Here is a 12,232-nt window from a genome sequence, read left to right on the forward strand (position 1 = left end):
CCTTTTTGTGAGGGAGGTACCAGAAAGAGTGGATTAATATTTTCCATCTTATTGATTTAACTTTGATAGAAGTTATACTGTGTGTGATGAAATTGTTTATACCCTCATAGCCATCGGAATTTTGTTAAATTCCCAAACAAATTTCGAATTATTTTGTATTAAAGTTATGTTCATATATTCATCACTACTAGTTTCAAATAATCGACATGTTATTTTAGTTAAACAAAATTATATATTAATCGATTTGATTTACATTAATAAATTGTTATTTCGCACGTTTCCGACAATACAGTGGGAAAGTTATACGAAATAATTTTATTTATTAAAATATTACAAATACACGGCATGGTTAAAACCATTCGAGAGGAAAGCCACTCGAATGAATCCGACTTTAGAATTCTTATTTAATATCTTTGCCAATGTTTCATATTTATTATCTTTGTCGATGGTATTTGTCCCATTACTTTGTCCCATTACTGTATCACAAAATCAACTTCTCCATCCCTGCCAGCCATACAATTAAGCAATATTGGATTCTAATTAGAAAACAGCCCTTAACATAAAATTCTTACCTTGAAGAAAAAAGCTCATGTCCCATTTCCTTACTCTCCTAAGCTCACGAGAGCAGTGGAGATCAAACGACGACGGCGCCGGCCACTGCGACGCAGCGATTGTTCAGTCGACCGAGGATAACACGAAAAACGTAAACAAACGAAACCACGAAATGACCATTAACAAAGAACAAATGGTAGACAAGAAAACATAGCCCATTTCATTTAAAACAAAATTGATATTGTCCAATATTTATATGTTTCAAAGGGCAAAGCTACGCACAAAACTTAAAACGTAATAAGTTTAACAGTTTTAATAATAATATCGGATTCACTAAATTGGTTTAAACTAATTATAAAAATTTTTCATATGATGGATCATTAAATTATTACCGAAATTAAAGAAAACACGACTCGCGAAACAGCCGAAATACAAATCGCGCCCGGCTGAAAACACAAAACAACTTAAGAGACAATCATTTTAGAGTTGCCCTAATCAATTTAAGTAGATCACAAATGGGATGATGGAGTAGATAATATAAATTTTACATACTGAATGAATTATTGTAAAAATATATAATTATTAATTGTATCCCATGGCTAAAATCGAATTTCGTCCGATTTGATGCTAATAATTTTATTCAAAATTTATTTGTCTTCCTAAACATAAAATTTTCTGAGCAAAGATCGGGTAAAGTGTAATAAGTCAAATATCGATTTATTGTATTTGAGGACCCTATCAAAAACCTTATGGGCGACATTTTTGTAGAATTGTAGTTCAAAACTCTCGTCAAGTTTTATTTATTTAAGATTTAATAAAAAAAGCACGAACAAGACGCACAAGGACTCAAGATATGTGGGCATTTTTTCCCCGTGGCAATAGAACTATTTTCTTCGCACATATTTAATGCAATCAACTTGAATAGGATATGAACTTGTTTTTTTCCACGTCATATTTGATCAATTCTATCAACAAAACTCACAAATTTTTAATTTTATTTGAATACAACTTCCTACACCAAATTGGCATTTTTTCAAAAAATTGTCATAAATCCGAGAGTCGCAGGAAAAAAATAGTATGATGTTCTAGACAGACACACAAAAAAAATTAACACTGAACTCGACTGCACTCCATACGAAACCCCTATTTTAATTGAAGGAATTTAAAAAAACGGACCTTACATATATTTAGCCCGAAACACCTAAATTAAAATAACTTATAAGTTACATAACTATTCCATTTAATTAAATACCAATACTATATATCAAAAATGGAGAACATTCTATAATAATATATTCACAGAATTCACACGACCATCGCAATTTTATAGCTAAAAAATACCATTTTTAACTTTGGAAAAAATATCTATTTTAAATGTTCCGTTAAGTTTACTCAAAACTCTACCTTAAAACTGCGTTAATGTTTTAAAGATTCCTTCAAGTTCATTTGTTTATTTTCTGCGCTCTAGATCGGTATTTTTTCCCACTGTGTGGGGGACCAGTGCATGAACTAGATTTTGTTGCGTAATAGCGTAATTTAGAAATAATTGCAAATATAATTATAAAATTTGATATTATATGAAATGTAGCAAAATTAACTCCATATCTTTAAAATTGATCTTTGCAATAATGAGAATAATTCATAGTAAGGAAATCTGATAACTGCTAATACATTTAATCCACTTTAGCATTTTGCAATTAATCGGTCCCGTTATTTGTCATCACATCATTGATAATGGCAACTCTATTATTATTCTGTCATTAGTTCATTGACATTTCCATTGCAACAGGTTGCACAAATTTTAATTTGGTCGACGGTTTCGCGAGTCGTGTTTTCGGTAACTGTTTTAAGAAATGTTAATTGTAAAGTGTTATTAATAGTTTATGAATCAGTAAATTTGTTTATTTTTGTAAAATATCTAATTTTAATGCGCTAAAAAAGACATTTTCGAGATGTCCATCTATTCTTGTGTTTTAATATCGTTCTGCCGACTTAATTGCCGAATTTGGTGTGTTCGTTCGTGTTTGTTATTTTTGGCAAGTGAAAATTTGTCTCTGTGGTGATTTTCGAAATATTGTAATTGCATTTTCAAAATATTTCTTAATTTCATTATTAAAATTTGTGTTAAAGAAATTGAAATATGTTTGGCAAAATTGTTCTGTTGTTCTTTTATTTCGATGGTCATGTCGGTGTGTGTGTTTCTGTTTATCTCGTGTTTTCGTCGTACGTTTACGCATTCGATGTCGTCTCAGTCGCAGTCGCCGCCATCACCGCAGCTTTAGGGAGAATCATTGATGCATAGGTGCCCAAAATTAAAATGCGTTAGTATGTGTGAGAGAAAACAGAACAGTACCGAACAAAATTGTGTGTACATTTTGGTGGTCGGAAAAATTATTGAAGAATTTAATTTTTGTTATTATATAAATTAAAATCATTATTAAAATTTTTTTATATGAATTACAAATTGTATATGTCACAAAAATCTAATAAAGATTATAAAGTAGAATATATCGAGATAATCATATTGTAATAATAAATATTAATATTAAATACTACGATAATTATCAAATATTTAATTCTTTTAAAAAAATAGCAATTGTTCTGTTGTTTTTAAAAATTTTTAAACATACAAAACGCATTTTGAATAATAAAATAAAAATCCAAATATACTGAAACACTTTTATCCCTAAGTGTTATTTCGTTGATTTTTTAGTTCTGCGGACTCGACGTCGTGCGCGCACCCCAACATGTGTTCATTCGTTGCCTGTCAAACAACGACTGACTGAAAGAGCATAACAATGCGTGTGAGTAGGCAGCTACTTTAAAGTATACTGATGGGCACCTATGCATTGATGTCAGTTGAAACTTCAAAGGTAAGTGAAAATGAATCAAAGTTTTTCTAATGCAGGAGTGCTCGGAAATCTCGATTTTTTTGGGAAATTTTGATCACAAAAATATATGAGTTTCATGGAGGAATTTCGTACTTCCCGCGATATGGCCCTCTGAAATTTCGCAATTCCTATGCTTATAACTTCTTCATTTATGGGCCGATGAAGCTAATATTGATATGTTTGTATATTTTCACTTAAATTGGTTTTAGTTACAAGTTTTCCAAAAAAGTTTATTTTATATTAAAAATTTGTTTTGATATCCGGCCTTCGTTCATCTGTCCTATGTACAGATGGAAAATTCGGAAAATTCTTTTTTAATTAACATGTTTTTCTAAATAGCCGCCAATATTTTCATCATTGGTCCTTAACTGACGAAGTTATACGCATATGAATTCTGGTCCATATCTCGGAAAGTATGGACTTACCCCATTAAAGTCATATATTTTCGCTATCAGGCAGATGAGATCTACCTGTGGCAAAAATGTCAAAAAATTCGGAGATGTGCATCTAAACTCAACTTAAGCTGCAACAATATTATCTTCAGTTTACATATGTCGATCTCATAATATATGTAGTGCAGTCTTTAAATCCATGTTAGATTTTTTTTTCAATTTGGGAAACTAGGAAAATATTTGTACTGGTACTGTATACACCGGCATATCTGAGTTAAGATTGTTTATGTATATGCAGTTTGTGTTCATCCCAGAAATTTGAAATTGATATTGATTGGTCTTTAGTTAAGTAAATACAATTGTTATTACAATTATTTTCAAATAATATACACAAGTTAAACATGAAAATATTTAACATATGGTCTGTTCCCGTACTGCAAGAATCTACTACTTTTTACTACGATAACGAATTTTCCTTTATGATATCGAAGAAAATAGTAAAATCGAGTAGATTCTTGTGGTACGGGACAGCCCAATTGTAAATTATGCCAGTGTTGTGCTTTAAAATTTGCAAATAATATACATTTGAGTTGTCTTTTTTATATAGAATTCCTAACAATACTACTACCTAATGAAAACGTAAGTGTTTTTGTGACCTCAATCACACTATTTTAAAGTCACATGCGATTTAGTGTATATTTGCAATTCCAATGTGGTCGAGTCGTAATATTACAAATAGTACATGTCAGTCTTTCAAACTAGTCGGACTCAAAGCAGCGTTTGTTTGTCTATAATATAAAAATAGTTGTCCAGTATTCTTTCAATAATAAATTACAGTTTTTAATATTGCTTTTGTTTTATAAGAATTTTGTAATTCCCAAAGATTTTTTACCTCAGACAGACAGGATATTTATTAATAGGTTTTCACATTTACTCGCAAATAAAAATATTGTTTTTTAACTAAAGATGTATGTATATTTAATTTTTCAGAATCAGCGCCTTTATTAATTCGTTCATATGTTAATGATAATACATATATTTTTCTGTTTTTTGTTTAAATTTAAAATCTTATAACAATTAATGCGAACTCAGAATCATTTGCAAATTATTGGCTAAATTCCAAAGGAAATCGAAGATAATAGTAATAATTCTTTGGATAGTTTAATTCGTTTTTTTTATTTGCAAACAATATTTCTCTAGTTTTACTTCTAATTCCTTTGGAAAGCACAGCGTACTATATTTCTGTGCCGTATTTTTATTTTTTGCTTCTATGAGTATGTGTGTGAATTTGTACAATAATAAATTACTAACTAAATAACTTAAACTATACACGAACCATTATGAGCTCTTGTTGTTTTATAATATATTTTTTGAGTATCTACATCAAAACAAAAGGATCACAATATCTAAATGAAATGGTCAATGCAGTTGCATTTGTAAAAATGACAGTATTAAATAAATTAAATAAGGGCTTTAAGAATACAACTAATTCGATTCGTAATGATTGGTTTTGGAAAATGCTCAAGGTTATTCATATTTGTAACTTGTTATAACTCTTAAACAATTTGTGTACAGCTTCAGTTTTAAAACAAACAGCCTCGTTCATACCTTTCAATTCCAATGCATGGTCTGGAAAGAAAGCACTATTCAATTACATGGAGACAGCATCTAGTGTTCGGGTTAGTTAAATAGTGCCAGTTCTCTTTGTGCATGTGGGAATGTCCTCCACTTGAAGAAAGAGTCCATACATACAGAAGATAATTCAATAATACCCTAAGATGAAAATGTGTATTTACGAATCTAGGGGAAATCCTTGTCTCTCTCCCACTCTTTTTCAATCAAAATCAATACAGACGTACGTTCATGCAAATATTGTTATTTACGCCCTTTCTGGACGTTTGGTTTGAACAATGGGCAACTTTGGACGCACTGCACTGTCAATAGTAGCTTCTGGCAACATGGCTGTGTGAACTACTATTGCAGGTTGGTCTTCAGTTTGTGGATGGAGTTCATGAGATTCTCCGGGCGTGAGACTGGCCAAAGCTGCCAGTAGATCATGGTTCACTAGCGGTTCATTTTCTTCCCTGGGTTCCCAACCAGCTGGTGGCGAAGCTGGAGGCGATATTAGGAACTGTTTCACTGGAGCTGGTGGCTGCAGATTTTTGTTCGATACGGGTGTTACCGGCTGCGCAAAGTAGCACGTTATCACTGTCTTCTTATTGAATTCATACTGATGCAGTTTGATGCGTGCATTTGCCGCAGCTATAGCGTTATCATAGTTAACACGTAAACGTCTGAAGCTGCGCAGCCATTGAAACGTCGCCGAATCGCAAAATGAACGGAACAGATCTTCCATTTCCTGCTTCAACTGAGGATTGGAAAAAACTTCTGAATGAATATTGGTGACTATAATAGACGTTGGCAAATCGTCGAACGAGTCGGGATCCACTTCCGGTTCGCTGTTACTGTCGACTTCTCCATCGGGCAAGGTGGGATGCTGACTGGGCAGACCATCCGTTGGATTTATGAAGACATCCTGATCGGGAGACAATTTATCAATGCTGGTAGAACCACTGCTGTTATGGCTCGATTTTAACTTGCAGTTATTTTTAGGTGGTGTAGATGTCATATTTTCTAAAAGGAAACACATAGTTTACATTATTCTTTGTTCTAATTTACAGCTGACAAGATTAACTCTACAAATAATTTTGTATTACCAACGGCAATAAGTTAGATTTATGCTGTATTTCCAACGTAAATCTGTTCATCATAGATCTATTTAAGATTTCGTTCATAATGTATCCATCCATAAGTGGGGATATTTGATACGTTACACCCAAACACATTCCCTTCTGTCCGCAAATGAAAATTGGAATTCCGTGCCGATTATTTCCATCCATAAATTTGGATATTCGATACGATACACCCCAATACATCCCCTCCTGTCCGCAAAATCCCAAAAGACAGACACCTCATTTGTGATGTGAATTCCTCACATATGATTTATGTACGTACGTACAAAATCACGTCAATGCACGAAATCGGTTCTAGAGCACCATCATCACCAATACATTGATGTGACTTGTTGAAAAAATCTTAAAAATAATTGTAAAACAAGCGATAGACGTCACATCGCCATTCAGCCGTCATCGTACGTACACCCACATACCACCCCCTCCCTGTTACTGGCGTTAAAGATGTGTCGTACTATTCGATCGATCGTCGACAATCAATACCAACCAAACCAATACATGTCTGTATGTATGGGAAATAATTTTGTTTTCAATTTGGAAGGACATCAAATACACACAGGACCAAGTCACATTTTACCGAACTTATATAAGCCGCGGACAATCAGACCCAAAATAAATATATCAAGCACACAATGACAATCTATTACTTACAGCCGCACAAATGCGATATACGATAATTATTTTCTTTTTATTGAAACGCAAAGTCAACAACAAACCGATGCAAAAACTATTTTATGGGTATGTTCAGTGACAGTAGGGCTGAATGTGGTTACCGAATACATACGAGTAGTAATTGGTCGACAAGTTATGGAATAGGAATATATAGTTGCGGGAAGCTTATTTTAGAAAATAAATCATTCGACCAAGATATATTAATAAGGTCACTAAGATAGCAATCGAAAACGGAAAACAGCTGTTTTTTCTCAAGTCTAATGTCAAAAATTTTGACTTTGTTTAGGTTTTCATAATGGAAGTCAATTCACAATAATGCATTTTGACAGCAAACATGAGAGGTATCGATAATCAGCTGGTCTCCCTTGGTGACCTTATTTATAGGCCATGCTTTCGACTATTCTTGATTGCCCTCTCCAGCATTTCGGGGAGATTCTCAGACATTATATACTTTGAGTACACATTCTTAAAAATCACAGTAAACAAATGCAATTTCTTCGTTTCAGCTCCCTTCGTTAAGTCCATCATATTCCCTAAGTGACAGCACATATGAACAACACCTATTGTGTAGTGCTGCCATTATTACTGACTTGCGGTATCCCTAATTTACAATTTTCTCCCCATGCATTTTTCTCAACAAAAAAGTTGACTTTTCGATCTTTCGATTTTGTCAAACTTGCTCAAAATTGATTTTTGAATTTTACCGACTAAAGGGCCCCACACACCATAGGGCATACATGAAAGCTTTTGAAGTAGAATTAGTAATTTTATGAATGTATGTGTGGGAATTTCATGCAGTACGAAAATCAAAATAATTTTGATTTTGAAAATGAACCCCTTTTAATCCGATGAATTTCGGCAGTACGGCAGTATAGTGTGTGGGGGCCATAATGCAAAATCGACTAAAAACTTTATTGTTGTCATCAGACGAAATAAAGTTCTGGAATATGTTATTTTTGGGAAATTAGTTTTTTTTTGATTTGTTGTGTTGTTGGACGAGTACCCAAAGTATTCATAGTTCACGGCTTAAAGAAGAAAATCGATTAATACAGAAAGGCGATTAATCGATTAGTCGAAAGTCGATTTACTTATCCCGACTTGAAATGTTTCCCTTTTACTAGCTTTACTATTAAACAAGTGAAAAAGCGTTAAGTTCGGCCGGGCCGAACTTTGGATACCCTCCACCACAGGTATACTGACAGGTATTTGAAATGAAAAAGTGGACCGATATTTATAATTTTAAATAGAGATATTTGGTACCCAATATGAACCCACTGTACCAAATTTCAGCGAATTCGGTTGAAAATCGCGCTTAAGAACCTCAAAATACCGAAAATTTGGGGTGCCCTTATATGGGGGCTACCAGAAAAAGTGGGCCGATATTTATAATTTTTAGTAGAGATATTTGGTACGCAATATGAACCCAATGTACAAAATTGCAGCGAATTCGGTTGAAAAGCGCGCTCAAGAACCCCAAAATACCGAAATTGGGGGGTACCCTTATATGGGGGATATCCGAAAAAATTGACCTATATTTAAATTTTTTTGTGGAGAGATTTGGTACCTGCTAAGAACTCAAAATACTAAATTACAGCCAATTCGGTGAAAAATACGATAAAAACCCAAAAAATACTGAAAATTAGGAGGTACCGTTATATGGGGGCTACAAGAAAAAGTGGACCTATATTTATAATTTTTTGTGGATACATTTACTACAAATTCGCTTGAAAAACGCGCTCAAGAACCCCAAAATACCGAAAATTGGGGGTACCCTTATATGGGAGCTATGCCTAAACGTGGACCGATATATCCCATCTTCGAACTTGACCTGCCTGCAGACAAAAGACAACCCTATGCAAAATTTCAGCACCCTATCTCAATTCCTTCAGAAGATAGCGTGATTACAACAGACGGACGGACATGGCTAGATCGTCTTAGAATTTTACCCTGATCAAGAATATATATACTTTATAGGGTCGGAAATGAATATTTCGATGAGTTACAAACGGAATGACAAAATTAATATACCCTCCATACTATGGTGGAGGGTATAAAAAGTACTGGAACAGACCATTTGTTGGCGAAGGTTTGCGTACGACGTCGCTTGAGTCTTGGCAGAACGACGATTAACAAGCGAATTTTATGAAGGCTGGAGTCTTGGAGGCTTCCCACTGTTCTTTTGAATCTCTCTCTCTCTCTTTTATTATTTTTTTCGTTTTTCCATATATAGTTCCTTTGCTCCATATAGTTCCTTTGATCCATATAGTACCTTTGCTCCATATAATAGTTCATACAATTTCTTTGCTCCATATAGTTCCGACTCCTACATAGTTCTTTTGAATCTCTCTCTTTCATCATTCTTTTTTTCGTTTTTCCATATATAGTTCCTTTGCTCCATATAGTTCCTTTGCTCTTTATAGTTCCTATGCTCCAAATAGTTCCTTTGCTCCATATAGTTCCTTTGCTCTTTATAGTTCCTTTGCTCCATACAGTTCCTTTGCTTCAAATAGTTCAAAAAAGGAACTGGATCAGAGAAAGGAATTATATTAATTAAAGAACTGGAACTAGTTCCGTTCGTTCCTTTCTCGGAATAGTTCCAATGAACTAGTTCGTTCCGGAAGTAAAAATGAACAGTGCTACCAAATTTCAATGAGCATTTATATCAAAACATATGGCAGTGCTGTTAAAAAAACAAATATTTTTAAGGATTGTGGACGTTTTTTAACGAATTAATAATAAAATGGAAGAAAAATAATTTTTTCAATAATATTATCCAAGTTCCTTGACATTATTGTTTATTAAATAATAAATTGATTTTGGTTTGCACAACGTAAAATTTTCTGTCAAAAAATGAAAACAAATAATTGACATTTTGTACCGCTAACGCTAAGAGTCTAAACGCAACCATAGAGTCTAGAGTCAGCGACAGTCGTTTGCCGTGTGTTTCTTATAGGCAACGGGAAATCGCGACGGCTGACGTTCGCGTCTAGCGGCATGACGGTAGAATAGATTTTATTCATTTTTGCTCAGCGTCATACTCAAAATTTCTCTCTTGCTCTCAATTGAGTTGCCATATTTTAGGTAAAAATCAACAGTGCTACCAAATTTCAATGAGAATTTTTAAAAAAAACATATGGCAGTGCTGTTAAAAAAACAAATATTTTCAAAGATTGTGGATGTTTTTTAACGAATTTATAATAAAATGAAAGAAAAATAATTGTTTCAATAATTTTATCCAAGATCCTTGACATTATTGTTTATTAAATAATAAATTGATTTTTTACAATATTCATATGGCTGGGGGGCCATTCCCATTCTCGTTTATTATTTTTTTTTATTACATTATTATATTAACTTTATTACAAATAAAATTATTTTTCTGCCATAGTTTTAGCTTTATATTATGTTAATCTCTCAATACATGTATAATTGGCCTTAAATGGCTTTCTTTGTATTGAATGTAAATAAATAAAAATTGAAATTAAATTGAAAAAAATTTTGGTTTGCGCAACGTAAAATTTTCTGTCAGAAAATCAAAACAAATAATTGACATTTTGTGCCGCTAACGCCAACTCTTCCGTTTGGTTTTCACGCCGGCGAAAAAGTATGACGCTGACTCGTGACTCTCTGGTTGCGTTTAGACTCTAACTCTTTTTTTTGGTTTTCACGCCGGCGAAAAAGTATGACGCTGACTCATGACTCTCTGGTTGCGTTTAGACTCTCTAGCGGCATGACGCTAGAATAGATTTTATTCATTTTTGCTCAGCGTCATACTCAAAATTTCTCTCTTGCTCTCAATTGAGTTGCCATATTTTAGGTAAAAATCAACAGTGCTACCAAATTTCAATGAGAATTTATATCAAAACATATGGCAGTGCTGTTAAAAAAACAAAAATTTTCAAAGATTGTGGATGTTTTTTAACGAATTTATAATAAAATGGAAGAAATATAATTTTTTCAATAATTTTATACAACTTCCTTGACATTATTGTTTATTAAATAATAAATTGATTTTGGTTTGCACAACGTAAAATTTTCTGTCAAAAAATGAAAACAAATAATTGACATTTTGTACCGCTAACGCTAACTCTTTCGTTTGGTTTTCACGCCGGCGAAAAAGTATGACGCTGACTCGAGACTCTCTGGTTGCGTTTAGACTCTTAGTTTGTTACTATAGTTGCCTGCCGTGCCACCGTTCACCAAACCGAAAAGACAGATTTCTTTATTCAATAACAACAATTTGGACAACATAAAATATGGCTAATGTGGAATCTATGATTGTAGAAGAAAAGCCCCAAATTAAACAAATAGATCGTGAGAAGGTAAACATTGAACTGGCAAGAGGGCAATTTAAGTTAAAGGGCACAGCTCGTGTCGTTCTTTACTGCAAGATACTTTTGTCGCCCTTATCAATCGAATGCGTTTGTTTTGCAAGGGAATCTATAAGAACCGGCAGTTTCTGAACAAGTCGAGTTTTGCCCCTCTTAAACTCAAAATACACTCTAGAAGCCAGGTGAATGACCGACCATGCAAAATATAACACTATTCGTTTTCTTTGCAGACATGCCCATTGCTTTTGCGAGTATTCTGCTCGACTGGTAGGCATCATTCGGTGTCGGAATATATGTACGGAAATGTTCCTACAAATGAGTTACAAATCTATACATGGATGGATGCTTCGCTGCATGAACTCACCTCTTTGGTTCGCGACGTTAACCCGGACACCCGCAAGAAAGGAACATACTTCGACTTTGCAGTGGTGTATCCTAACTTCCGAAACAACCACTTTCAGATGCGTGAAATCGGTGTTACATGCACGGGTCAAAAGGGTGCCGATGACAACAAGACGTTAGCTCAAGCGAAATTCTGCATCGGAGACTTTCTAGATATTTCCATAACTCCGCCAAATCGACTACCACCCATTAGACGCCAACGACCATACTAATATGTCTCTAGTAACCATTCATTTCAT

The 12,232-nt window shown here is 33.8% G+C and overlaps 2 protein-coding genes across 2 annotated transcripts; one reads left to right on the forward strand and one right to left on the reverse strand.

Annotated features, from left to right (window-relative positions):
- Nucleotides 1-5,699: 5,699 nt before the first annotated feature.
- Nucleotides 5,700-6,478, reverse strand: LOC133335254 (protein sarah). Its single transcript, XM_061543545.1, has one exon. It carries the CDS (start codon nt 6,462-6,464, stop codon nt 5,715-5,717), a length of 750 nt encoding a protein of 249 aa, XP_061399529.1. The 5' UTR covers nt 6,465-6,478; the 3' UTR covers nt 5,700-5,714.
- A 5,009-nt stretch (nt 6,479-11,487) lies between these two features.
- LOC133335298 (histone deacetylase complex subunit SAP18) lies at nt 11,488-12,205 on the forward strand. The gene is made up of 2 exons (XM_061543587.1): nt 11,488-11,582; nt 11,822-12,205. The coding sequence occupies exons 1-2, from the start codon at nt 11,517-11,519 to the stop codon at nt 12,203-12,205; spliced, it is 450 nt and encodes a 149-aa protein (XP_061399571.1). The 5' UTR covers nt 11,488-11,516.
- The last annotated feature ends 27 nt before the right edge of the window (nt 12,206-12,232 follow it).

The sequence above is a fragment of the Musca vetustissima genome, unplaced genomic scaffold (genome assembly GCF_032173495.1).
Source record: "Musca vetustissima isolate MV318-11 ecotype Yass unplaced genomic scaffold, APGP_CSIRO_Mvet_v1 utg3273, whole genome shotgun sequence".
In the NCBI taxonomy this organism is placed as follows: domain Eukaryota; kingdom Metazoa; phylum Arthropoda; class Insecta; order Diptera; family Muscidae; genus Musca; species Musca vetustissima.

What these genes read in the sequence shown, in the direction of transcription:
- LOC133335254 (XM_061543545.1), bottom strand. Translation starts at nt 6,464, where the DNA reads ATGACATCTACACCACCTAAAAATAACTGCAAGTTAAAATCGAGCCAT.
- LOC133335298 (XM_061543587.1), top strand. Translation starts at nt 11,517, where the DNA reads ATGGCTAATGTGGAATCTATGATTGTAGAAGAAAAGCCCCAAATTAAA. An exon ending in AACAAATAGATCGTGAGAAG is followed by an intron (nt 11,583 to 11,821) that starts GTAAACATTGAA and finishes TTTTCTTTGCAG; the next exon opens with ACATGCCCATTGCTTTTGCG.